Source organism: Canis lupus, chromosome 8 (assembly GCF_003254725.2).
Source record: "Canis lupus dingo isolate Sandy chromosome 8, ASM325472v2, whole genome shotgun sequence".
Taxonomy (NCBI): Eukaryota; Metazoa; Chordata; class Mammalia; order Carnivora; family Canidae; genus Canis; species Canis lupus.
In genome coordinates, this window is record NC_064250.1 from 47,829,476 (window position 1) to 47,854,276 (window position 24,801).

Here is a 24,801-nt window from a genome sequence, read left to right on the forward strand (position 1 = left end):
GCACAGGCATCTCATCACCCACCTCCCAACTGTAAGATCGATACCCTAGGAGAGCAGCATGAATGGGCATTTTGCTGACTCCCAAATCCTCAGTGCTTGGCACATACAAGGCACCTGGTAAGTTTTTGTTGAACAAATGAAGGAATGAGTGAAAAAATGAATGAATACACATTAGGTTTTTCCTACCATCCAAAAGAGGGTTTCCCATATCCCAAGGTCAAGGACATTCTGGGACAGACACCCAATTGGGTTAGGAAACAGGAGGTGAGGAGGTGAAGAAGAGGCATGGAGGCCCCTCCAGAGAGACAATGAGGGAAATGCTCAGTCTCTGAATCAAGATCATTGAGCCTCTGATGCCTGGGCAGGGGGCTGAGGGGCAGAAGAGGGCCCTGCATGAGATGGGATCCCTACAATCTGGGCAAGAACAACTGGCAAGAAGAAGGAGCCCCTCCCAGGCAATCAGATAGAGCAGAGAGTCCAGGCTGCCTCTGGGCTCGAGCCTTATGAGCTGTCCAGAGCCTTAGCCACCAGCCAGAAGCACCCTCAAAAGCAGATCTGGAAAGCCTGTCCAGTTTATCAGCCCATTCTACCTGCCTGGTGTCTGAGACCCTGGTGGGAGATGAAGTGGAGGCCAAGCCTTGGGAAAGCTTCATTCATAACCCTACACCCTGGCACCTAGCACTCACCTGGTCTGGGTGGGCATGGGGTACATGAGGTCACTCCCCAGAAGGCTCCCACACTGCCACAGCAATCCTCTTGGGCAGTCAGTTCCAGCAAGGGGTTGGCACACTGGAAAAGAGGCCATGGACACCAATCATACCCTCTTCCCTGCCATGCACAGAGATGTCTCAGGAAAGCCTGAGGCAAGAGCTCAACCCCAATGTCCTGCTACAGGGATGCCTCACCCAAGGGAGGCGAGAAGAGAGTCAGGTGATGTCCTGGAAGGAAGCAGAGAAACTTACACTCCATTCTACCAAACCCTATATTTGGGGCCTGGGGACGTCCAGATAAGATCTGTTCTGTGCAGGTCTGCAAACTGTCCCCTTCCATGTCCCCAGCCCACAGAGGGTCCCAAAGGATGGGCTTTCCTCCATCAGAGTCCAAGGAACTCACCCATGATTCAAGCCTTCCCCATGAACAGGGCCTAGGCTCAGGGATACTACAAGCTGAAAGGCCAAGGAGGATCTGGAGACTCAGAGACCCTATCCCTTGGCTACTCCCTACATCCTCCAGCTCCCTAAAGTCAGGAGGGGTTTCTGGAAACAACAAAATGCAACCCCAGCAGAAACCATCCTGGGTCTGGCTTAGCCCATATATTTAGGTGCCTAGACTCAGAAAAACTCTCTTGATTTCCCATCACTGATTATGGATGCCTCCAGGGGGGATGGAGGCTCTCTCATCTTTTAGCCCCAAGGCTTTAGGGTTTAATCTGCCTTTTCCAATTCCACATCTCTGTGACCCCAATCTCAACTCAATACCATACTCTTTTTAACAGCCCTACTGTCCATGCATAGGGAGTCCCAGGCTCAGCTCCAGGATGGGCCAGGGTTTACTGGGACCAGAGGATGCTGGTGCCCTTCCAGAGGCGGGCTCTTTTGGGTTCTCTTTGGAATGCCTGGTAATGACAAGTACCCAGCAGAGCCAAGGTAGGGAGGAGCCCTCTCCTTGCTCAGGCAATGTTATATCCTGAGTTTTCCCATATGGCGAATGGAAGATGCTGCAGACATTTATTCCATAAGGATGAGGAGCAGAGAGAGAAGGAGAAGGGGCAGAGTGAGGGGCAGGCACTATTCTGGAAGTCTGTAGGGCCACGGCAGGGGATGCGCTCTCACCTGTCCATTCACGGAGCTCAGATAACACCGGCCCAGCCGTCCAGGGGGCCTGGGTGCTGCAGGGGGTGGCGGCTGAGGGGCCTCTCCAGACCGCGCGGGGATGCTGTTGCCGTCCCAAGGGCTGTGGCGGGGGCTGGCAGGGAGCCGGGGTGAGGGTCTGGTCTCCACGCTGTTCTCCTCTGGGGCCTCGCCCCGCACCCGTGCCACCTGGTGGACCTGCACAGAGGCCTCCGGCGGGTGGTTGATATGCACTTTCACCAAGGAGGGGTTCACGGAAGCTGGGCACAGGGGCTGGGTCAGAGCCGGGCCACAGAGCCCCAGCACCAGCCCTGGGCCAGGCAGGCCACTGGCTGCATGTCTCCCCAGAAACTTCCTTCCATTTCTCCACTCTCTGCTCAAACCCCAGCACAATTCCCCAGTGAGGACAGGATGGAGCACAAACTCCTTCACTCTGCACCTTCTGAGGAAGGACCTCTCAACCTCCAAACCACCTTCTTGGTTTTTCTACCTGCCCCCACGATCCTGTACAACCCCTGAAATCCAGCCCAACAGACCCTGCAGGGCCCCACCTCCCACCCTCTCTGCTTAGTCAAAGGCTATCAACCCTTTAAGGCCAGCTGAAGCCCCCCCTCCTCCATCTAGCCTTCCTGAGCACAATCGGGGGGCTCTCCACCCCCTGACCTCCTCTAGAAGTCTGTATTTTTGGTACCTTTACTTGGTACCTGAGAGCAGAAGGCAGGGGAAATGACATGTTTTATAGGGTGATGCTGTCCTTCCTACCCTGCCTCGCTCTCCTGTCCAGGACAGAGGGTTCCCTGAAGGCAGGACCCTGCCTTGACACTGTCTGGTCTCATCCGTAGCACCCAGTAGGGGGCAAGGGAAAAAAAAATTGACGAGTTCAGAGGAAAGGCAAAGAGAAGTTTAGGAAATGAACTAAATTGAGTCCTGGGAGCAGAGAAGGAGGGAGTGCGGACTGGAGGCAGCCGGCGTGCCCTCCACCACCATGCCAGCACCCCCACGCCCGCTCCCCAGCGCACCCCGCAGCCCCACACTCACCCAGCTGGTTGGAGAGGGGCAGTGTGAAGGTGGACTGCCGCAAGGGGCCTTCCAGCAGGGCCCCGAGCCGGGAGCCCCGCTCCCGCGGCCCTGCGTCCAGCTTCGGGGAGGGCAGGTGGCAGAACTTGCCGGTGGAGTTGGCGGGGCACCAGCACTCGTCCCGGCCGATGCAGCGGCCTCCGTTCAGGCAGGGTATCTGGCAGAAATCTGGGACACGGGCCTCGAGGTGACCGGTGGTCGGAGAACACGGTGGCCGGTGGGGCCAGGGAAGCAGGGGAGCGGGGGCTCAAATCTGGATGGCTGGGGGAGCCCAGCACACCCTGAGAGGCAGGGGCTTTCCAGGAGGCTGGGAGTGAGGAAGGGCGGATGAGAGCCAGCTCTTGCCTTTCTAAAGAGCCCTTTCATGCCAGGGCCCTGGACCCCACAGTAACTGGGAGGGACAGGAGGCCAGTGGCACTACTAATGCCCTCACTTCTCTGGGGGGGAGACAGGCCCTCAGGCAGGTTCTGGGGCTTGCCTTGAGTCACACGGCTAGGCTGTAACTGCGCTGGGTGAGGGTCCAGCGTTCTGTGGCACTGGGGGCCACTCACAGAAGCCACATTCTGAGAGCAGGAGGCTTCCTTCCGCAGAAGGTCTGGGCTCCTGCCCAAGGCAGGCCTGTCCCTCTGCCCCCCAACCCCCAGGACCTGGGAACCACCTGAGTCGGGGGAAGGGACTCACAGATGCGGAAGCCAGACTTGGGGTCATGCCCATGACCGCCCTGGCTATACAGGGTGGTGGTGTCACCGCGCTCACAGCTGTTGGAACAGTGCCCATGGGCACAAGTCTGCTTGCAGATGGTGGGAGTAAAGACGATCTTGATCTTCTTGATTTTCTCAGTGAGGTTCAGCCCTGCAGAGAGAGGGCTTGGGTCCAGGGGGCAGGGCTGAGAGGCACAGCTGTGACCTCCAGAGGCTGGTTAGAAAGGCCCCTGGGGTCAGGGGTGAATCCATCCCAAGGGCATTTGCTAAGTACCTACTAGAAGCAAGGTCCCATAGTGGGGGCATAGTGGGGGCAGGGTAATACCTTTGAGAATCTCACAGTCCAACATTTATTGAGAAATGCCAGTGTGCCAACCACTAAGCCCATGCTTTATGTACATTAACCTTTTATCTTCTTGAGTGAATACTCTTTTAGGTTTAACCATTAGATCCTTGGCATTTTTGAGGGTTACAATAGCTGAATACTGACATTGGTCCTATAACCAAGCTGATGTTTCTATTTTACAGTTAAGGAAACTGAGGCCCAGACAAGGTTAGGTTGCTCCAAGTCACACAGCTAGCAAGTGCCGCAGCTGGGCTTTGAACCCATGGGCAGAGAATTGACTGTAGCTTGATTTGCCAGTGGGGGGTTTTCTAAGAGAAGCAGAGGAAGATAGAGTCTTTGAGAATCACTAGAGTCAGGTTGCAGAGTGCCCTGGCTGCCAGAGCAAGGGTGGGCACTATATTTGATGGGTAGTGGTGACCTTTGAAAATTTTCAGTAAGAGATCAAAGAGGTGCCTTCTCAGCTGGAGTGTCCAGGTGGAAGGGGAGGCAGGGTGATCACGCAAGCTGGTTATGTAACACAGGTAGTGGCAGTGGAAATTCAAAGGTGGGGGGTATTCATTCAGCATGGGGAGCCCAGGGAGGGAAGGCAGAGGGAGAGGGCTTGAGGAGGGAAGTATAAAAAGTCTGCGTAGACCGCGTGTTCAAGAAGCTGTCCTGTGAAGGGCAGAGAGATGGAAGCCCAAGGGGAGTGAAAAAATAACTCTGTGGGGGTGTATGCGTGTGCAAACATGTGTGTGAGAATGGGCACTGTCACTACGTGGATCTGCCGATGGGAAGGGGCCAGGAGAGGGGGCAGGCTGAAGAGGGAGAAGGGAGAGAGTGCGGAGAAGACAAGGGATGGTCTAGCATTCTAGAGAAATCAAGAAGGGGGATATCCCCTTTTCAAGATGGCAAGAAAGGAGGTCATGAACCGTAAAAAGGAATGAGTACTGACAGGGATAAACCTTGAAAACATCATACTAAGTTATACCAGACACAAAAGGCCACATTCTGTGGAGTTCTGTTTATAACATGTCCAAGATAAGCAAATCTACGGAGACAAAGTAGACTAGTGGGGCCTGGAGCCTGGGAGAGGGAGAGAGGGGCTTCATGGGCAGGGGCTTTCTTTGTGGAGCAATGACCATGTTCTGGAATTAGATAGTGCTGGCGGTTGCAAAAAATTGTGAATACACTAAAAACCACTGGTGTGTACACTTTAAAATGGTCAATTTTATGTGAATGTTACCTTAACTTTTAACATGGGAAAAAGGAAAGGCAGTGAGCTCAGGCTTGGGTTTAGGTAAGGAAGTGGTGAGCACAGTGGGGCAGATGGGTAGGAAGGCGAGGAGCTCTCCAAGGGGTGGCAGGTGGCCTATCCATGTGCTCATGGGATGGGACATGGGCAAGTAGGGGCAGCTTGGAGTAACTGCTCTGAGGGATGAGAGAGAAAGACAGACAGAGAGATACTGGGAGAGAAAGAGATTGAGAGAGAGCAGGCACAGAGGAAAGGACTGTTGGGCAATGACCAGAATGTGCCAAAGTGTGAACCCACAGGGATGCTCAATTGTCTCCTCTAGAAAGCAGAGGCCCTGCTGTGGCTGCCAGGGGAGGATCTGGTCAGGTTGGTCCAGGAAGGTTGCGGTTTGCAAGAAGGAAGAGGTAGAAGGACCAGGGCCAGGGAGGTGAGTTTCGCAGCTGGATACAAGGAAGCAAAGGCAGGATATGTAACAGGGCAAAGTCCCCGATCAGCTGGTTTTGGACCCTTGGAGCCTGGCACAAAGCAAGCCCTTGGCAACTGTTGGTTGATTGGCTGAGAGGTTGAGGGACAGCTGAACCTCAGCCCATTGGTGATGGAGGAGGGGAAGCAAAGGTGAGGATGAGAAGGTCAGAGATTTAGATGCCCTGCTCTCCTAGGACCCTGAGACAGGGCATCCTTACCCCAGGGGGGTGACGGGTGGTCCAGATATGCTGCCTGCTGGGCGCCATCTCTCCGCTCAAGGCCTGGCCCTGCGGGCAGGGCATTGGAGGTGAGCTGACCATTGGCTGCGGTGGTTGGGTAAAGCCGGACGGTCCGGGACAGCCCCATGTGCTGCTGGGAGGGCTGGGTCTGGCTGAGCCCACTCAGGGTCCTGTGGAGATCATCATAAAACAGGGGGTTACCACCTAGGAGCAACATCCCTGTGCCCTCTGTCCCCACTCGGCCCACCCCCTCCCCCCTGCTTCTGCACTAGAAAAGTGTCCTCTGTTTGGCTGCCTTCTTTCCACCCACGGGCAGTGAGTGACTCAGGGATGTGGAGGTGCCCTGAGATAGGGGGATTGAGGTAAGGCCCGCCAGTTAGCTCTGTGAGAGTGCCTACCCCTATGTGGACTAGCCAGACTTTTGCTGAGTTATTCTGGGCAAATCACAGCCTCTCTGGGCCTCAGGGCCCTCAACTATAAAATGAAGGTATTAGACTGGTCCCATATAGCTCTGACATTCTGAGAGTCTTTGAGACTCTTAGGGACCAACTTCTGCCCCCAAATCAAGTCCTGCCCCCAAATCTATCCCCTGCCACTTCTTAATTCAACTCTTAACACAAATTACCTGTGGAATAGATGCCTAACAAATGCTTATTCATTGATTGATTTTGGGGGTGGAGACTAGACTATCTCTCTCATTTCTTTTCATTGTAAAAATATATAACAATATTCAAGGAGAATAAAAACCTAATTCATCATCCCCCTACCCCCACACAGCAAATACCTTTTTGCTCAAATAAATGTTCTTACCCTATTGTCATTACCTGTAGGCACAACTTAAATTTGAATTTTTCACTAAACATTAGATCATACTTTATACAATTTCAGTTTTCATATTTATCATCTCAATTACTACACGATAGTCCATCTGAAGACAAATCACAATTCATTCAGACATTTTCCGTTGCATAGATGGTTTTTAATTTATCACTGTGGACATACTTGTTTAACTTCTGTTAAAATACTCCTTTAGTAAAGGGGATTCATTATACTATTCTATTTTCTGTATGTTTGAAAAACACTTACAATAGACATTTAAAAAGGATTATTTTTTAGGATTAATTCTATGGACTAGAGGGACCATATTGAAGAGTATTTAAAAAAGGTTATAAATGTTTATGGCTCTGGGTACACACAGGTGCATTGCCTTTTGAAAGTATCAAAATATATAAATGTACCACTCAGAGCACAACCTCAACATCCTAATGTGTTATTAATTTTTTCTACTTTCCTAATTGAACAAATATAAAATGGTACTTCACTGTTGCTTTTTATCCCCCTCCTTTATTGTTTCTGAGTTGGAAACTTTCTGCTTATGTCCTTTGAGATCTTAACTATTAAGCTGCCTCACAAATTTGAACATGTAATTCATGTGTTTATTATTAGGCCATTCTACAAGGTGGCCTCCACCATAAATATCATGTCACTTCGCTGTGTACACGAACCACAGTATATGATAGTATCTGAACTGTGGCAAGTGTGAGCACACTGTGGACACTGAAGCTGAAGGCGCAATTCCTGGTCTGAGGTTAGACTACTAGTAAATCAGGGCCCAGGAATTCCAACCCAGAGCATCCTGACTCCTGGGCCACCCAACAGACCAGCTCAGCCCGGGAGCATCTGCTCAGGCCTGGAGGACGCTCCTTACCCCAGTAGATCCCAACCCTCACCTCTCCACTGGATTCCTTGCCCAAGTGGGATAAGGTGTGGGACCCTCTCCTTCTGTGTCTACTCCAGTTCTGTTGACCCCGGGTGCCTTGACCAAGAAGCAGGCTTCCTCTTACCCTTTCCTGGCAGGAGCCAAATCAGGAGAGATGTCAGAGGCTGGGACCCCAGTACTTCCAAGGCAATGTTTAGCCCTCCCCCAGGCCCCCTTGCTCAGAGCTTGGCTCCTATAGCGTTTAATGCTGCTCCTCCTTCCAGGGCCACCGGCAGCAAATCCTTAACCTGACAGGCCCCCACCACGCCTCACCCTACTTCCCAAGTTTGGGGTCTAGAGTGGGAGAGTGGTTCTATTAGCCATTCGGGAAGTTCTAGGAGCTGTAATGGGCCAGAATCAGGAGCTCAGGAGCTCAGGAGCTCAGGAGCTCAGGCACCTGCTCCTCATTCCCAGGAGAAGATCGGCACAACCACCTGCAGCAGAAAACACAATCCTTTCAAGAGCTTCCCAGAGTGTGCCCGAGAGAGAGAGAGAGAGAGAGAGAGAGAGAGAGAGAGAGAGAAAGTGAGCTGGTGGATTGGTGGGAGTCTCCTGATGGCACCATGTTGGTCCCACGGCTCAGCTTAGTGTCAAACCACAAAGATGAAGGAAGTGGCTCATGCTCTGCCTTGTTCTGCACGTTTTTGAACTTGACCAACGAAGAGTTCCCCAATCTGGTCAAGATGGAAACTCAAAGAGTTCTTTCTTGGTAGTTTTTTGTTGTTGCTATCATTCCTATCACTTGTTTCTCTAATGGAACTCAATGCTAGTGGCTGCAAGATTCCTGAGTTCAAATCCCAAGGCCAGTAGTTAGTGTTGCAGAGAAGACAAAAACGACCACCAACAAAGAAACTCCCACATTCCCTAGTTGTACGTAGGACCGAGCTGTACTGAGGGGAGAGAACAGGATTAGGGGAGGCAAACGTCATTTCTTAGTCTTCTAGCAGAATGGCCTGAGCAAGTTACAGAGCTCCTCCGAGCCTCGGGTCCCTCATTAGTAAAGCGGGAATAGTGACACCACATCACGGGGCCAGAGTGAAGACTAAGAGAAACAATGAGGTCATGTGATTTCTCTGCAAATATAAGTAAATGGTCCTAGGTTGAAAATTATGCCAGAATTTTAAAATCACATGAATGACAGCAAAAGAAGCGCTAGATACAACTCAGGCATGCCACAGAAAATTCTTCTTTATCCAAGGGGAATGAAAGACTCTCCAAAATGCTATGTTATACTGTCCAAGCATCCCTCCATATGAAAGACCATGTGTTCAATCTGACGTCCACGCATTTTTAACACCTGGGGCCTCCTGAACCCAACCCACTATCATCTACTGCTGGGATGGGGCTTTGGGATTAAATGACAGAAATCAAAAGTCTGACTTGCCTGATAGACTCACAGCAGTGTAAAGGAGGAAGCCCCCAGTTCTTTGATAGGTTCTACTCTTCCACCAAAATTACTGCTATAAGGAAACCGCCATCTCCCTTCAGAAGCCCCAGCTTGGTCCTTAGAGGTGGACAGGGAGGCCCACAATGTGAGGAGCACTGTGGGGCCCCTGGTGGTTTCCAGCAGGTTGCCTGTGCCATCAGCACATAGAAGGTGGTAGGCTGGTGGGACGAGGTGCAGACTGTGAGCTGCAGCGTCTGTAAGCCCAGTCATCTGGCTTTGCGGTAGCTTCTCTTAAGTGATTCACAAGCCTTTAGCAAAAGCCCAGTTGCATGTCCCATTCTCGTCTCAGGTCGTGGGACATTGAGAAGGGTGTGGCACCATGTTGGGCCCAGAGTGGTGGTCTTTTCTTTCTTTCTTTCTTTCTTTCTTTCTTTCTTTCTTTCTTCTTTCTTTCTTTCTTTCTTTCTTTCAGTTCAAGGCTATATTGTGGCTATTTCTTTTCTTTCTTTTTTTTTTTTTTTGTATATTTTTTTTATTGGAGTTCGATTTGCCAACATATAGCATAACACCCAGTGCTCATCCCATCAAGTGCCCCCCTCAGTGCCCATCACCTAGTCACCCCCCCCCAAGCCCACCTCCCTTTCCACCACCCCTTGTTCAGGTTCCCAGTTAGGAGTCTCTCATGTTCTGTCAGAGTGTTCTAAAGAAGCAGTGCCCCCTTAAGGACAAGGGCAGAGGCAACAGAAGCTTCCAAGAGCTTCACTGGGCATCAGGTGACTTTCTTGGACCACAGCCCCTGCCTCCACCCCAGGAAAGGTTCCTTCGACTCAGCCTTGGAAGAGCTCCTTCAATGTCATCAAAGGATAGCAGTTCTTGAGCTTTGCTGACACAAGAATAGAATTTGCTATCTCTCTGGGATTCTTCCAGGGAAGTCCTGGCAAAGCGGCCACATGGACAAGAACAGCTGTCTCTAGGCTGTAGGACCTCGTGGATCAGTGAAATTTTGAATCAAATGTAGGGGAACAACATAAAGTTGCCAGTTTTTTGTTTAGGGAAGTAAGAAATTCACACACACACACACACACACCTACCAATTATTACCACCATAATTCCATGAAAGAAAAGACACTGCAATGCCAAAAAGAAACATGTGAATAAGCTTAACTTCATGGAAACCTCACCATATTGGCTTTATTTTCTTCATTTCTTCATGGACCAATGAAAACTTCATGGCAGGCTAGCACCAAGCCAAGAGGAAGCCAATGAGCTACATGATCCACCAAGGTCTGCTCTAGTCTGAGGACTTTTGGGCTCTTTTGACCAATTTGGGAGAACCCACTTCCTGTCCCTGCTGGCTGGGATCTTCAGGCCCAAGTGAAAACCGCCCAGACGGCGCATACCCACAATGATGCTGCTCAGTTCAATTCAGTTCATTCTTCCATCCTGAAAAGATATTAACACTGAGGTTTTCAAAAACAATTGGGGAGACAAGTTGGTGAGGGGCTCCATGCCCTCTACCTCATCTAAATGCACCCTAGCCTGGAGGCTCCATTCTATCTACTTTATAAATTGGGCATCCAAATACTATTTTGTTTGAAAAGGCTTTTGCTGCTGAAAGAAAGTTTAAAAACATCACTGCAAGGTGCATAGAGTAATTAGAGCTACCATCTATTGAGCACTGAGCCAGAGGCTCTAAATGCATCATCTTAGCCACATTATTTTATGGAATGATACAAAGAAGTTGCAGAATAATATAGATAGTATACTTCCAGGTTTGTGTCTTAAGAAAAACTGCTATCTCCCCCTATAGATATTTATATGGGCATAGGAAAGATCTGGAAGGATCTGTAAACCGTGGGCTGCCTCTGTTTCTACATTTTTGGAATTTTTTCAGTAAAATATTTTTTTTTACAGTAAACACATATCATTTTGTAATAAAAAGAAATCTCTATTTTCTTTAGCAGCTCCATTTTATAGATAAGGAAACTGAGGTTCAGGAAAAGTCTGGTAAATGTGTGCCAATAACTTGGATCTAAGGCAGACTGTGATGGGTAGCAGAGGCACAGGAATTCAGATGTAAGAAAGACCACGGCATTTGAGCTGGGGCTTAAGAGAGGGATAGGATTTTCACAGTCCAAAATGAAGAGGAAGACATTCCAGATAAGAAAAATAACATTAGGCAATACGTGGAGGAGGGGAGCATGAACCATTATTGCAGGGAGAATAACAAGCGCAGTTGGATAAAGCATAGAACAGAGAGGAGGGGGCAACGAGGAAATAACACCCGTTCAGTGCCTACCAAGTAGCAGGCATCATCTAAAACTTAACTAGTGTATGACTTACTTGTCCAAACAGCCCTATGATCACAACATCTGCTTGGCCAAAACCCTTATACAAAGTAAGAAGACAAATGACAAACGGAAAAATATGTGCCACTCCTATCATAAGCAAAGGACCAATCTCCACAATATAGAAAGAGCTCCTAGAAATGGAAAAGATTGACCAGTAGCCCTAAAAAGAAAAATCAGCAAAAGTATGAACAGTTCATGGGAAAAAATACAACTGTTTCCTAAACACATGAAAATATGCTCATTCTTTTTTTAAAATAGATTTTATTTATTTATTTATTTATTTATTTATTTATTTATTTATTTAAGAGAGAGAGAGTGTGTGTGTGCAAGTGTGAATGGAAGGAGGAGTAGAGGGGGAGGGAGTGGGGAAAGAATCTCAACTAGACTCCCTGCTGAGCTCAGAGCCTGAAACGGCTCAATCTCATGACCCTGAGATCATGACTTGAGCCGAAACCAAGAGTTGGACACTTAACTGACTGAGCCACACAGGCACCCTGAAGATATGCTCATTCTAAGAGATGTGCAAATGAAAACTACTCTGAGATAGCACTTTTTAACCCATTAGATTAGCAAAAATTCAAACGTTTAATAATAGACTAATTTGGTGAGATTGTCCTGAAACAGGCACTCTCAAATGTTGCTGCTAGGAATGTAAATTGATATAGACCCGATGAAGAGGGTCTATCCACACTGCAGTGCATCTATGCTTTGCTCCTGCAGTTCCACCTCCAAGATGATCCCACAGATAAACCTGCCATGTAGGCACTGCTGCCACCCTGCCCAGGTCCCCTTTGCAGCAGCTGGTGCACCTTCCACTGGTTTCTTCTGAGTCTTGCTCTAGGCGGATGGTAACCACCTGACAAGCCCCACCCACCACCAATGACTGCCTAAACAGGAAGTTCAAAAGCCCTGCCTCTTGCTTCAAGGTGGGAAAACTCTGCAAGGTCCACCCTCCATCATGCCTTGGCTTGATTTCCCTGGGACCAGTCCTTGCTAGGCTTTTTCCACCTTCGCATTCTGCTTCCCTCCCTCCCTTGGCAATGCCCCAATAAATCACACACATCAGAATCCATGTCCCAGCTCCACCTCGAGGGGAATATGACTACAGACACTTGTTAATGTCCAAAATGATGGATGAACAAGATTATTCATAGTTGCACTATTCTGTAATAACAGAATGTTTTGCAAAGAATAGAAACAACTTAAGTGTCCTTCGTAGGAGACTGGTTAAACAAACTAGGATATATCCACAGGATGGAGTCATATGCCACTGAAACAGAAAGATGTGGCTCCTCTACATCTATAGGGAAAGGTCTCCAAGACATACTGAAAAGTGAAAAGATAGCCCAAATCTGGCTCACTGACTGTCTTTATATGGACAGTGAACAAACAATGGTTTTTAAAAATATATTTAAATGATTGAAAAAGGTCAAAAGAGGAATATATTTCAGGACATCAGAAAGTGATATGAAATTCAAGTTAAGGTTTCCATAAATAAAGTTGAGTTGGGACACAGCCAAACTCATTGTCTGTAGCTGCTTTTGTTCTACAATGACAGAGCTGAGCAGTTGCAGGAACCATATGCTGTATAAAGCCTAAAATATTTACTATCTGGCCTTTTATGGAAAATTTGCTGACTCCTGGTATAGGGTATGTAAACTTTTGTGTAAAAATAGAGAAAACAGGCATATGTATTGCATTTATCTGCATCTTTATAAAGCAACCTTGGAAGGCTACCTTGGAAATGAATAACAGTGGTTACCTATGTACGTGGTGTGGGAGGGAGTGGGAAGGGGGTGGGTGGGGAATAAACTCATGACACAATTTAATGAGTGCTTGTTCTGCGCCAGGTTCGATGCCAGTAATGCACATTGTACACATCTATCTCATGTAGGTCTCTAACTCTAAAGAGTTACTCATTTTTGCCCATTTTATAGTCGAGAAAACAGAGAGTTGCAAGTTTCTATCCCTTCCTGAAGGTTACAGAACTCCTGAGGGCAGAAACCAGGTTACCAAACCAGGTGTTTATCCTTGCGCTACCCCACCATTTGTTATTGCTGTATCACCATTTTAAAGATGAGGACACTGAGATTTGGGGGGAATTGAAGAATAGGTTCTAGTCCATATGATGGACAGAGTGAAATAATAGAGAGGTGTCTGGGCCATACTGAATGGGTGAGGAAGAGTCCCTGGAGAAGCCTTTCTTTCACTCATTCAAGAAGCACTTAACTGAATGCCTACCACTTGCCAGACACTGAGGTCCAAGGATGGCAAAGACCCTCTGACTCTCTCTGCTCCAGTGGAATCTGAGCAAAGGTCCCAGCAGCACCCCAGCAAAGGTGTGGGGCCTTGGGGAGCCACATATTAGCCTTGAGATGTTCATGGTCTTCAATGAGGTCCAGAACATGATGAGCTAGGACTCTTCAAATGATTATTACTCTGGTGAAAGATGATCCAAGTGCAGATGGACCAGAGAGAAGAGGACTGGAGGCCAGAGAGAAGGCTTTGGCTGTGGTCTAGGCTAGTGGTGACGAAGGATAGGACCAAGAAGAAAGTCTGGATTCAAAGGATATCTAAGTCATAGAGAATTCCCAGTCATGGCTTAGACCAATGAGTGGAGGGAGTTCCAGGAACCAACATCTCAACTGGGAGATCCAAGAAGTGGCTCAGTTTTGACACGATGAGTTTCGACACGATGAGTGTTGGGTGCCTCAAGAAGGTGCCTCCACATGGGAGATGCAGCACTTTCCAAGATGCAGCACTCAGGAGAGCGACAGGGCACAGCCCAGAGCGTTGTAAGGGTAGAGGTAGGTGGTGGTTACAGAGTTAAGGGGGAGGGATGCTATCACTCTGGGAGAGCATGCATAACAAACCACGCTTCAGAGTTCCCTGCTGGGCTGAGGCGTTAACTTCAGGCCTTAGCCTGAAATTGGGCTAACACTTCCCAATTTCAGGAGGGGAAATGTGTTAATGGACAGACTAGTCTCAGTTCTAAGTGTCATTCCCATAAATTCGTCTCCGACCTTGGGCACCTGCTACCACCTGTCTGCTCACACACGATAAAACAAATGAACAAGCAGTAAATGAATAGGAAGGGAAAGTGTGGCGGGGGCCCATCACACTCCACCCGAGAGCACGTTCTTTTCATGGATACGTCTGTGTGCCTATAGCTGGGTTTTTATTTTGAACACACAGACAATCATCATAGTTTCTGCTAATAAAACTGTTCTCAGCTCTAATCAGGGAATTAATTACATCGATGGCATTCCTTATGACTTCCAGGCACCCTGACACCTAAACACATTGAAAAATATAGGAGTAAAGGGAGAATAAACAAGGGGAATGGGGGGCCTGGGGATGACCAATTCCTGAGGGCAGACAGAGGAAGAGGCTGTGAAGGTGTCAGAGAGGAAACAGCCAGACAGATAGGAGGGGAACACGGAGAGAGAGAGCACTTATAGACAGGAGGGCATTCCCAGAATGCCTTCTCCTCTTCTGGCTTTCTGTGACTGCAGGCCTGGCTAATTGCAGGTGACCAGGCACTAGCACCTTCCAGGTGGCTCAGTCTCCCCTGAGGATCTGGGTGCTGGCAAAGCTAGGGAAGCCCTCACAGAGGTCTCTCTGCTCCTTCTCTCCTCAAACCAGGCAGACCTCACACCCAGGCCAGGGTCAGCCAACCCTTGCGCCAAACCCAGGGACCCAACGTAGTGTCACCAGACATCCTGCTCCAGGCCCTGCCACAAACCTGCCCTGCCTCAGCTGAAGGCAAGGGGGCACCAGGCCAGGGTGGTTAAGGAGGAGGGGACACTGTGGCTGTGGCATAGGAGCCAGCAGCCCACTGATCTAGGTGATGCACAGCTCGGGGGCTGAGCAGGTGAGACCTGGCTTGGCTAAGACTTAGTAGCTGTCACTCTCCAGCGTCTGGGTACCAGATGTGCTAGGTTGCTGGGTTCTCTGATGACGCTGTGAGGAGGCGAGGGCTGGAGCAACAATAATGAATATTTATCAAGCACTAGTTCTGTGCTGCATGTTCCTTGTTACACTTGCATTATGTTATCTGATCTTCACAACCACCCTAGGGGTAGCTACTGTTAGTAGCCCCATGTTTCAGAAAAGGAAACTGAGGCACAGAGAGATTAAGGAACTTGTCCAAGATCATTCGTCTAGAACTGCTCTGTCCAACAGAACATTCTGTGGTGATGGAAATGCTCTATAGTCTGCACTATTCAATACGCTAACTACCAGTCACTTGTGGCTTTTGAACACTTGGAAATGTGGCTAGTGTGGCTGAGTTTTACATTAAGTTAAATTTAAATAGCTCCATATGGCTGGTGATTACCGTATTGGACAGAGCAAGTATGAAAAATGGAAGAGTCAGCATTGGAACCCCAAAAGTGTATCTTGGCCTCTAACTATGTGGAGAGAGGCTCCCCTGGCTGCCCTCACTTTGTTCTCTGTCCCTTGAAGGCTTCACTCTTACCCCAGGCACCAGGGTCCCCTGGATGTCCTTGCCTAGGGGAATCAGCACCCTCCTAAACCTTGCTCTCTTGTCTCCCAACACTGCAGTATCCATCATCAGATGTGAGGGCTGTGGCAGGAAAGAGACTGGATGTGCAGAGCACAGACCCAGGACCATGCCTCAGGGGAGCAGGACTTTTCAAGAGCCAGAGCTGACCAGTGACATGGTGACCTCTGATGAGGCAGGAGCTTCATGTGCCTGGAATAGTGGAGCTGTGCTCCTGAGTGCCAGAGAGGAAGCCACAGGCCTATGGGCTCGTGGTGAGCTCAGTGGGGTAGTGCCCAGGGGACCCAGCCCCTGCCTGCTGCCTGGCACACTGATGTGGCATCATCAGCGTCTGCACCCTCACTCTTTGGTGCCCTCCTGAAAGGTCTGAGAGCTGGCTGTCCCCAGACCTGTTCTGTTGCTCACCCTGCTATGCCCACCCTGCTGTGGCTCACCCTGCTATGCCCATCCTGTCACCCTTGGGCCTCAGTGGTCAGCCAGAGTCCCCAAACCAGCCCCATTTCAGGCACTTGTGAGTCACAACCTCCTGCTCCAAGGCCTGAGTCTCTAGCTCTTTCTGTGCCCACATCCAGGTCTGAGAGATCTGGAGATCTGGGACATAGATTCCAGGGGATGCCTCTGCCAGGCTGGCAGGTGGAAGGGGGCAGTCTGTCCTGTTTAGTCTCTGCCCACCATGCTCTCCCTGCCATCTCAGGAGGAAATCCAGCACCCCTGTCTCCTTGCAGGTAAATAAGAGGCAGAGGTTGGTGGGAGCTGTGCATGTCCAGGGGAATGTCTGTGGGGCACAAGGCTGGCCTAGGGCCTGACTCCTGCCTCTAGAGCCACCCTGAAGTAGCTGCTGCCTCAGTCTCCCAGGGGTCCAGAGACCCCACTAGGCCTCACGGCTCTCCTCTGTCCTCTGGACCCCTGTCCCCTCATGTTGACAAACCCTTATGTACTGAGCAGCCTGCCTTGTAGGCTATCAGGCTTCCAAGCCCTGATCCCTTGAGACTCTGCATTGCCCTTCTTTTTCTCTCCCACCTGGGTAGGGAGCAGGGCAGGAGAGCCTGAGTGGGCTTCCCAGGGTCCCAGAAATGCCCCTTATTTTCTACATAACTTGTGCAAGTGTTATTGCCCTCTCCCTCCCACCAGATGAAAGAGCCCCTCCAAGAGTTCCTCTGCCTCCCTCTGGGCCCAGCAGACCACCCAAAGGTGGGGCTGCAGTTTGGCCAGGAACACAGATCCCCTTAGAGAGGAAGGCAAGGGATCAAGTCTTACATTGTCTTTATTTTCTCCATAGAGTCACCACAGTGCCAGGCACACAGGTACTGTCCCTCGACAGTCATAGTGCACGTTCAACTTCTCAGTGGCCTCTTCCAGCTCGAGGTCTCTCCACTGGAGCTCTCTCTCCAGTGCTGGCAGGGCCCCATCCTTCAGCCAGCTGGAGCCAGCAGGCAGTCTGAAACCTCTGGCTTCAACTTCCCCTATGAAGACTTGTTCCTCACTCACCTACTTCCAAGGTACATTTATGAGCATCTCATAAGGTGCACAGTCCCACTCAGGTACTTGCAGGAGAGACATATCGCTTCCTTCATGCAGGGAGGCAGAAGGTGGAGGGTCTGCACTTGGCACCTTTGTGTGGACTACAGAAGGGCCCCTCCCTGGGCGGCCAGTTTACAGAAGCTGCCCCATTTCCTTCATGGTGCCAGGGTTGGCTGAGCAGAACACAGGCTAGATTTCAGCCCCATTCATACCCTGACTGACATCTTGCATGGGGCGCAGCACCCCTGGGATAAGACCCTGTGCATGGGTGATTCATAACAACCCAAGGGTGGAAAAGCAGCAGGTGCCAGGAGTCTCACAGCTGGATGCATGGGGAAGGCATCCTAGTGGTTGTGTGACATGAGCTGGAGAAAGGGGTCGGGAGCGCAGAGCCCACCCAAGGCAGAGAGAACTCTAAGGGGACATATCCAGGCATGTGCTATTGGTGTTCGAGGAGGAGGAAGCCTATCTGGTTAAAGATAAAGGAGAAGAGGCCAAAGATGACAGTAAATACAAGCAAATACCTCCATAGGGCTTGTAACATCCAGATGTGGGTCTCAGCACTTTCCATACATTAACTAAATTTAACCATCTTTAAAATCAGAAAGCAGGTATTTTTATTATCCCTATTTTACTGATGAGGCACAGAGAAGCTAGGTGACTCCATCTAAGGTCACACAGCCAATGACTAACAGAGCTGGGAATCAAACACAGATAGCCTATAGGTGTTCTGGTTCCAGAGCCTGTACTCTAAACCTTTACACTATCATGGCAGCTTGAGAATTATGTTTTGAGGCTGAGCTGTAGAGCCAAGAGTCCGGGCCTTATCTTGTATATCTCACGTGCAAAGCTCATCATGCCCTCCATGCTCACGCCCAAGCTGCTGTGGTGGTATGGTGGTGTGCATGGCAAGTGCTCCTGGGAGACTGGGGGAGGAGAAGGGGCTGGAAGTGAAGCAGGGAAAGGAAAGAGCTTTAGGCTGACAGGTGGAGCTGGGACCATCTCCCAAAGCCATGAAGAGCCTGGCGTATGGGCATTTCACCATTGTCAAATTGGCATGAGATGCCCACCTCCTGGACCCCTGAGTCCCCAGCTCATGGCCTTTGGACCTCTCTATGCTCTGAAACACACTTCCATGCACAGAGCTTAGCAGGCCTGCCTTAGCAGATGGCAAACACAGGCCTGTGATGTCAGATGAGCTTATCCCACTTTTGCACCTGCCCAGATAGGCCCACTGAGTGGGCTGAGGTCAAGGATATACTCCTCTAGGGCAGGCCAAAGTCCTGGCAGCCCACAGCCAGCCTGCTCTTCTAGGGGCTAAAACTCTAACCTGGGGTGATAAACAAAAGGAGATTTCTACTAGTGAGGAGTCTTCACCCAGCCTCATAGCATCCCAAACCTACCAACTGATTATGTGTCAGACATCCACTATAGGCATTTCACTAAAAAAAATTTTTTTTCCCAGACTCTATGTTGATAGCACAGCAACCCGTATGATAAAGGAACTACCACTCCCCCATTTTACAGAAGAGAAAACTAAAGCAGAGTGAGGCTGTCACTCTGGCCAGGATCATCAGCAACAGGGAAGTGCTGAGGTGGGGTCTTGAGGCCTGAGCTCTGCCTGCCTTTGATGGGTGATATTTGCCACCCTGTGGCTCACCCTTGCCCATAACTAGAAATATCACTAGGGCCAGAAACACATTCAGGTGGTCTGGACAACCTCTCAGAGTCTCCAGGTACCGCTGCTGCCTTTCTGATGTAAACAAAAGGCCCAGGTAACCCCAGAGTCAGGGGACAAATAAGAGTGGGTGCCATCCACAGAACACTTCAAAGATGCCAGATGCATTTGGATATGTTAGTAAATTCCCTTGACAATTCCATAAGGTAGTGACGGAATCCCCATCTTACAGATGAGAATACTGAGGCTTGTCTGGTTAAATCACTTGCTTGTGGCAGCATGGCTGTTAAGCGGCAAAGCTGAGATTCAGATCCAGACTTACCTAACTATAAGACATCAATAGTTTCATGATTCCTCCTTCACACACACCACTGCCTAGTCCGGGGGCTCTGGACTAGGCTCTGACCTTGACTCAAGAACCCCAAAAACAGAAAGAAATGTGGGATGAATGGTTCCCCAAGGGTGTGTCTGAGGTCCCCCTGCAGTACCCCCTGCAGTACCTCTTGATTCCCTTGAGAGGCTACCCCCACCCTCTCTGGGTGCACATATGAGTGGACATGTTAGGTATTAGTCAGGGGCTGAGGCTCCAGGCGGGAAAGGCAGCGTAGACTACTGGCTAGAAGCAGCAATGTGCTAGTTCCAGGGGTTTTGATTTGCAATCTTCATTTTGCAAGGAACGGGGATTTTTCTTTTCAAAAAGCACTGGACTTCCTTGAATTTTAGACCTTTCACAAATATTTTTTTAGGAGAAAAAAGAACAAAAAAACCCCACAAAATGCCTGTCGCAGCTACTCACTTCCACAATGAATCACGGACACAAAACCACAACTATGTGGCTAACAAAGGAACTATGTGTTTTCACATTTTGTTATTGGAAATCATTTAGCGATCTTCACGATGTCATCTGCAGACAGACACAGACGTACATACACAAGCCTCTTGGTCCTGGGCAGCCAATCTTACAACTATGGTTATCAGATGACTTTGCATCTAATTCATTTTTCCTTTCTGATCTTTTTCTGGCAAATTACCCTGCAAGCCTTAAATCTTCTTCCTTAGACCTCTCCAGATGTGGTGGTGGGGTGTGTGTATGTGTGTGTGGTGTGCATGCGTGCGCACGCACACACACACACACACACACACACACACGGCAGTGATCAGGAGAGGAAGGCTGAGACACTAAATCAGTTTTCCACGAATGGAAACAAGTATGTATTTGAGCCCCTTTTTTACTACTGTTATCATAGTACCAGTTTACTTTGGTAAAGCGATTTTCACCCGGGAAGCAAATTAACTTCACTATCCAGTGGCAAATTAATTAACCGATGGCAGATTTAAAGGTCGCGTAACCAGAGAAACTACCAGACCTATAAATCAGAAACTTCCTCTGCGTTCCGGACAAGGGGTGAAACCTGATATACGGATGTTGGAAAACCTTGAGCTCAAAAGGAGAACTCACAAGGCCCCCCAAAAATCTCCTTGATAATTTCTTAGGCATGTTCTTTCCTCCAGCATTCCCACCCATGCTGCAACCACACGCGTGCGCGCATGCACACACACACACACACACACACACACACACCCTACCCGGAGCGTGACATTCACTGAGTAGCCACAGTTCTGTACAAAGCAACCGGATGGGACAAACCATCCCTTGGGGCATCTGAAAAAAAAGCACTGACTGTCTTTCTAGTCCCTGCTTGCTTCATCACTCCCTAACCTTTTCCTTTCAAACAAAAATCCTAGAGGACTTCGGTCAGTTAAATGCTATGTATGAGTACAGCCACAAGCTTGAAATGTTTGTTGTTACTATTTTTTAAGCTGGATGCTGGGAACTGCATACATTATGTTTTAATGATCCCAACAAGCCGCCTTTGTTCCCCACACACGGCTGCTGAGGAGAATCTGCTCCAGGCTCTCACGGGGTTTCTGTAGTTTGCTGCAAAGACACTGGATGCCTGGCCTGACCCCGTCCCTGCGGCTCCCTCATCAGGCCTGCTGCTCTGCACTGGCCTGAGCTCACCTGCTCTACAGGCTGTTTAGCAAAATGCTTGCTGGCAAGGGTTCTGGAGTCTTGAGTAGAGCGGGGCTGGAAGGGCCCTTTCCCTCGGTATCTTCATCGCACAGTTGGGTTAACAGGAATGTCCTCCTCATAGTGTCACTGTGAGAACTTGTTAATGTGCTGAAGATCTTCCACTTGCTCCGCTAGAGCTTTCTCCACCCCACTCGGGGCCCTGGGAGGCTCCTTCGTCCCCTGCCTTCCAGTCCTATTCAGCCCAAGTGGGAGTCCAACAAGAAGGCAGGAGAGGGAGTGGAGGTATTGATCCTGCCAATGCCCTCCTGACAAGTGCAGTGCAGGGGTGGGAGGTGGGGAGAACACTAGCAGGTCTTTTAACAGAGGCCACAGTTCTGTCCTGGCCTGTGGCTATAGCTGCTCTGGTTCTAGTAACCACTGGCCCCCAGCCCCTCAGACTTCCCTACACAGCCACACCCGGGATATTCCACCCCTTTTTCTGTTCCCTCCAACTCTGTCCATGCCTCCTTAAATAGACCCTTTATCAAACTGTTCTCTCTGAGTGTGCCGTCTGTTTCCTCCTGGAACTCTGATACCGATAAGAAAGAGTAGAAGCTCTCGAATATTGAGCACTTAGCCATGTGACTCAGCACTTCTTTTACGTTATTCTCACCACAACCCTGTGGGGCCAGTATTCTCGTCTTCCTTTTACATTGAACTCAGGGAGGTGAAGAGACACCCAGCATCAAACGGCCGTGAACAACAGAATTGGATGAAACAGAGGTCTGACTCATGAGCCATGCTCATAACCACTACGTCACATGGTCCCCATTTTTAGGTGGCGCCTGCTGAGTGCTCTGCACAGGAGGGCCAGCTGACTCAATAAGGTTCCATAAATGGTGGGTTAAAATGACAACGATACCACCCACAAAAAAACCTCAGTCCTAAATTCTACTCTAGCATAATCCTAGCCCAACCCTAGCCACAACCCTAAGGTTAAAGTCGCATCATAATACCACACTAAAGTTATCCTCTCATCTTTCCCTCACCACCACCCTCTTGTGAAAGAGTGTTACCCCAACCACAACCTCAGTCCCACCCAATCCTAACCCGACATTCAGCACTGTGACCACAATTCTAGACACCCCGTTAGGGTCAGACTAGGGTTAGGGCAGTGGTGAGCCCTGGGAGGTCTCCCATACCCCTCTGCTCCTGGGTGATTGTTCTCATCCCATTGGCAGGTGTAGCCCTGCCACCTCTCTCCATTTAGACTCCAGGTGATGGGCCAGAAGACATTTGTGTAACATCTACTTCCTGTGTGTCACTGAGCTGCTGACTTTGGGGTGGGGAACACAAGGGGAGGAAAGACGAGGGTAGGGAATCTAGTACAGTGCCTGAATCATGGCAGGGTGCAATCGACGCTATTGATGGTGGTGATGAAGAGGGAGGATTGGAAGAGGGAGAAGTTCTGTAGCTTTCTCTATCATTTTGCTGCAGGCTGTTGGCAGACAGGAGGGAAACAGCTCCTGTCTCAGAGATGCGTGAGGGCCAGGGCTGGGCTGGGAGGGGTTCCCCCTCTGCAATATCACCCAAGGAGGTTCTGAAAATCCTCAGCTCTGGGAGAATCCTGGCAAAGGGAGTCATGTAGTCTTCATCAGAGATTTTGCGGCTGCCTCAGGCCAGACGCTCACCTTCAGCTTAATTAGGAGAGAAAGGAAGGCAAAAGGAAGTGTGCAGGAAGTGGACACCATTTCCCTGGAACCCGCCTACTTGTCCTATGTAGGGAGCAGGAGACGTGTTAGAAGGTGCTGGGCTCCCTTTATCCCTGAGGACTCAGAAGCCTGAACTTGGCACCTCCACCAACCTGGTGGTATCTGCACTGGGCTGAGTGCTCCTTCTTCATGATCTCTGTCAGGACCACTAGGCCTAGAAGCAAAGCATAGCCAGGACGCATGCCTCAGGCCACATCTGCCCAGAGCCTGTGTTTTTCTGTTATTCATACATGGCTAGCCAAGACCTTGCTCAGGCCCTGAGCTCTGTGGATTCCAGGTACATGTGCGGGTTGAGAGGTGCATATTAATACTCTACAAAGGCCCAGAGGTCCACTCAAACCCCCCCCAACCTCATCATTTCAGAGAAATCTAGAAGGGACCTCAGCAGCCATATGCAGCTACAGAGGACTGCTTTGAAGCAATATGCTTTGTGGAGGAAACGGGAAACTTCTTCCTGAGAAGAAGCCAGGTCCAGGGTCATGACATACAGATGCACAAGCTATACACTGCACAATTCTTGGAGTACCTATCATAGAGACTGTGATGTGATGGGTATCTCCTGTTGGATCCAATGACTGAGAAGTCCAGCATAGAATAACCTGTCTCCTTCCTCTCCCTGGTGGGAATGGAATGCTTCAGACCTAGCCACTTCCTCCAGGCAGTCCTCTGGGCTGTGCCAAGGGACCCTCCACAAACCTTAATGTGGCCCATCTACACTTGCAGAACCCCACTGTGAGCAGCAGGGAAATATGTGTGGGCAGTAAAGGAAGTACTTGGCTGAGACGCAGATTTTTTCTACTCTCCTCAAAAAGCGGCAGCAGAGGTTCTGGGACTTCAGACTTGGGAAAATAAAACCCTCTCCATTTGTTCTGGCTGGAGGCCCGCAAGTGAGCATCTCCCTCTAACTACTCCCCTTCTGAGCCCTCCCTCTTCCAAACCCACAAGCCCAGGGAGGGGCATTCATGGGGCTCCTTTAAGGCCCAAGAGACAGAAGAAATTGGAAGGGGACTCCGTCACAGCTGCCACAGTCCTGTACCAGACTCCTGGCACTCCTCGGGGTCTGCTAAGTCTGGCTCTGCCCCATTCTACTCACCCCTAGGGGAGCTCCAAAGCACCCAGGCCAAGGGGCAGATACCTACCTGCTGGGAGGATCGCAAGATGCCCTTCCTGATTGATGTCATGCTAGGGGATGGGCTGAATGTCAGCGCAGAAGGGAATGGACCCAAGACCAACTTTCTTTGCTCCAAGCAGCAATAGGGGATGCACTACGATAGGGATGTCCATTCGGTAGATATTTATTTATTGAGTGCTTATTATATACCGGGCGCTGTTCTAGGAGATAGGGCCAGGTCAGTGAATAAAGCAAGATCCCTGCCCTCAAGAAGCTCACGTTGTAGCGGGGGGAAAACAGATGATAAACACTAAATGTAACAAATAACTCAATCATATGCCATGTTAGAAAACAGAAAGTAAAAAGCACTGTTAGAATAAAAAGTGAACAAGATGAGGGGTCTCTCAAGTTGGAGTGGGTTATGTATTAAATAATAGGGAAATAGGAGACATCTCCCTCCTGGAAAGGAACCGAGTCCAGGATCACCACATACAGCCACACAGACTGTGTACCACACAACTGTCAGGATACCCACTGTAGACGCTGTGATCTGTGCTGTGAGGTACATCTTCTGGTTTGTGTCCAGTGGCTGAGGATAACCCTAATGCTAAAATCTTTAAAAGGTGGTCAGAGAGGGCTTCAATGAGGACCTTCTTCTGAAAGTAATCCATGCCCCAATAGGACACATAAACAAACACCCCAGCCCACTGTCAAGGCTGCTAAAGAACAACATTAGCCAGTACTTGCGATAAACATTACGGTTCACAAAGC

At 49.6% G+C, this 24,801-nt stretch overlaps 1 protein-coding gene across 1 annotated transcript in view; it reads right to left on the bottom strand.

Moving 5' to 3' along the window:
• LTBP2 (latent transforming growth factor beta binding protein 2) overlaps positions 1 to 24,801 on the bottom strand; it is a 101,497-nt gene that overhangs the window by 47,326 nt on the left and 29,370 nt on the right. Inside the window, exons 4-8 of the mRNA XM_025444170.3 lie at positions 5,892 to 6,082; positions 3,609 to 3,779; positions 2,889 to 3,095; positions 1,833 to 2,110; positions 687 to 789 (exon numbers count right to left, since the gene is read on the bottom strand). Coding sequence (XP_025299955.3) covers positions 687 to 789; positions 1,833 to 2,110; positions 2,889 to 3,095; positions 3,609 to 3,779; positions 5,892 to 6,082 — 950 coding nt within the window. The remainder of the gene's footprint in view (positions 1 to 686; positions 790 to 1,832; positions 2,111 to 2,888; positions 3,096 to 3,608; positions 3,780 to 5,891; positions 6,083 to 24,801) is intronic.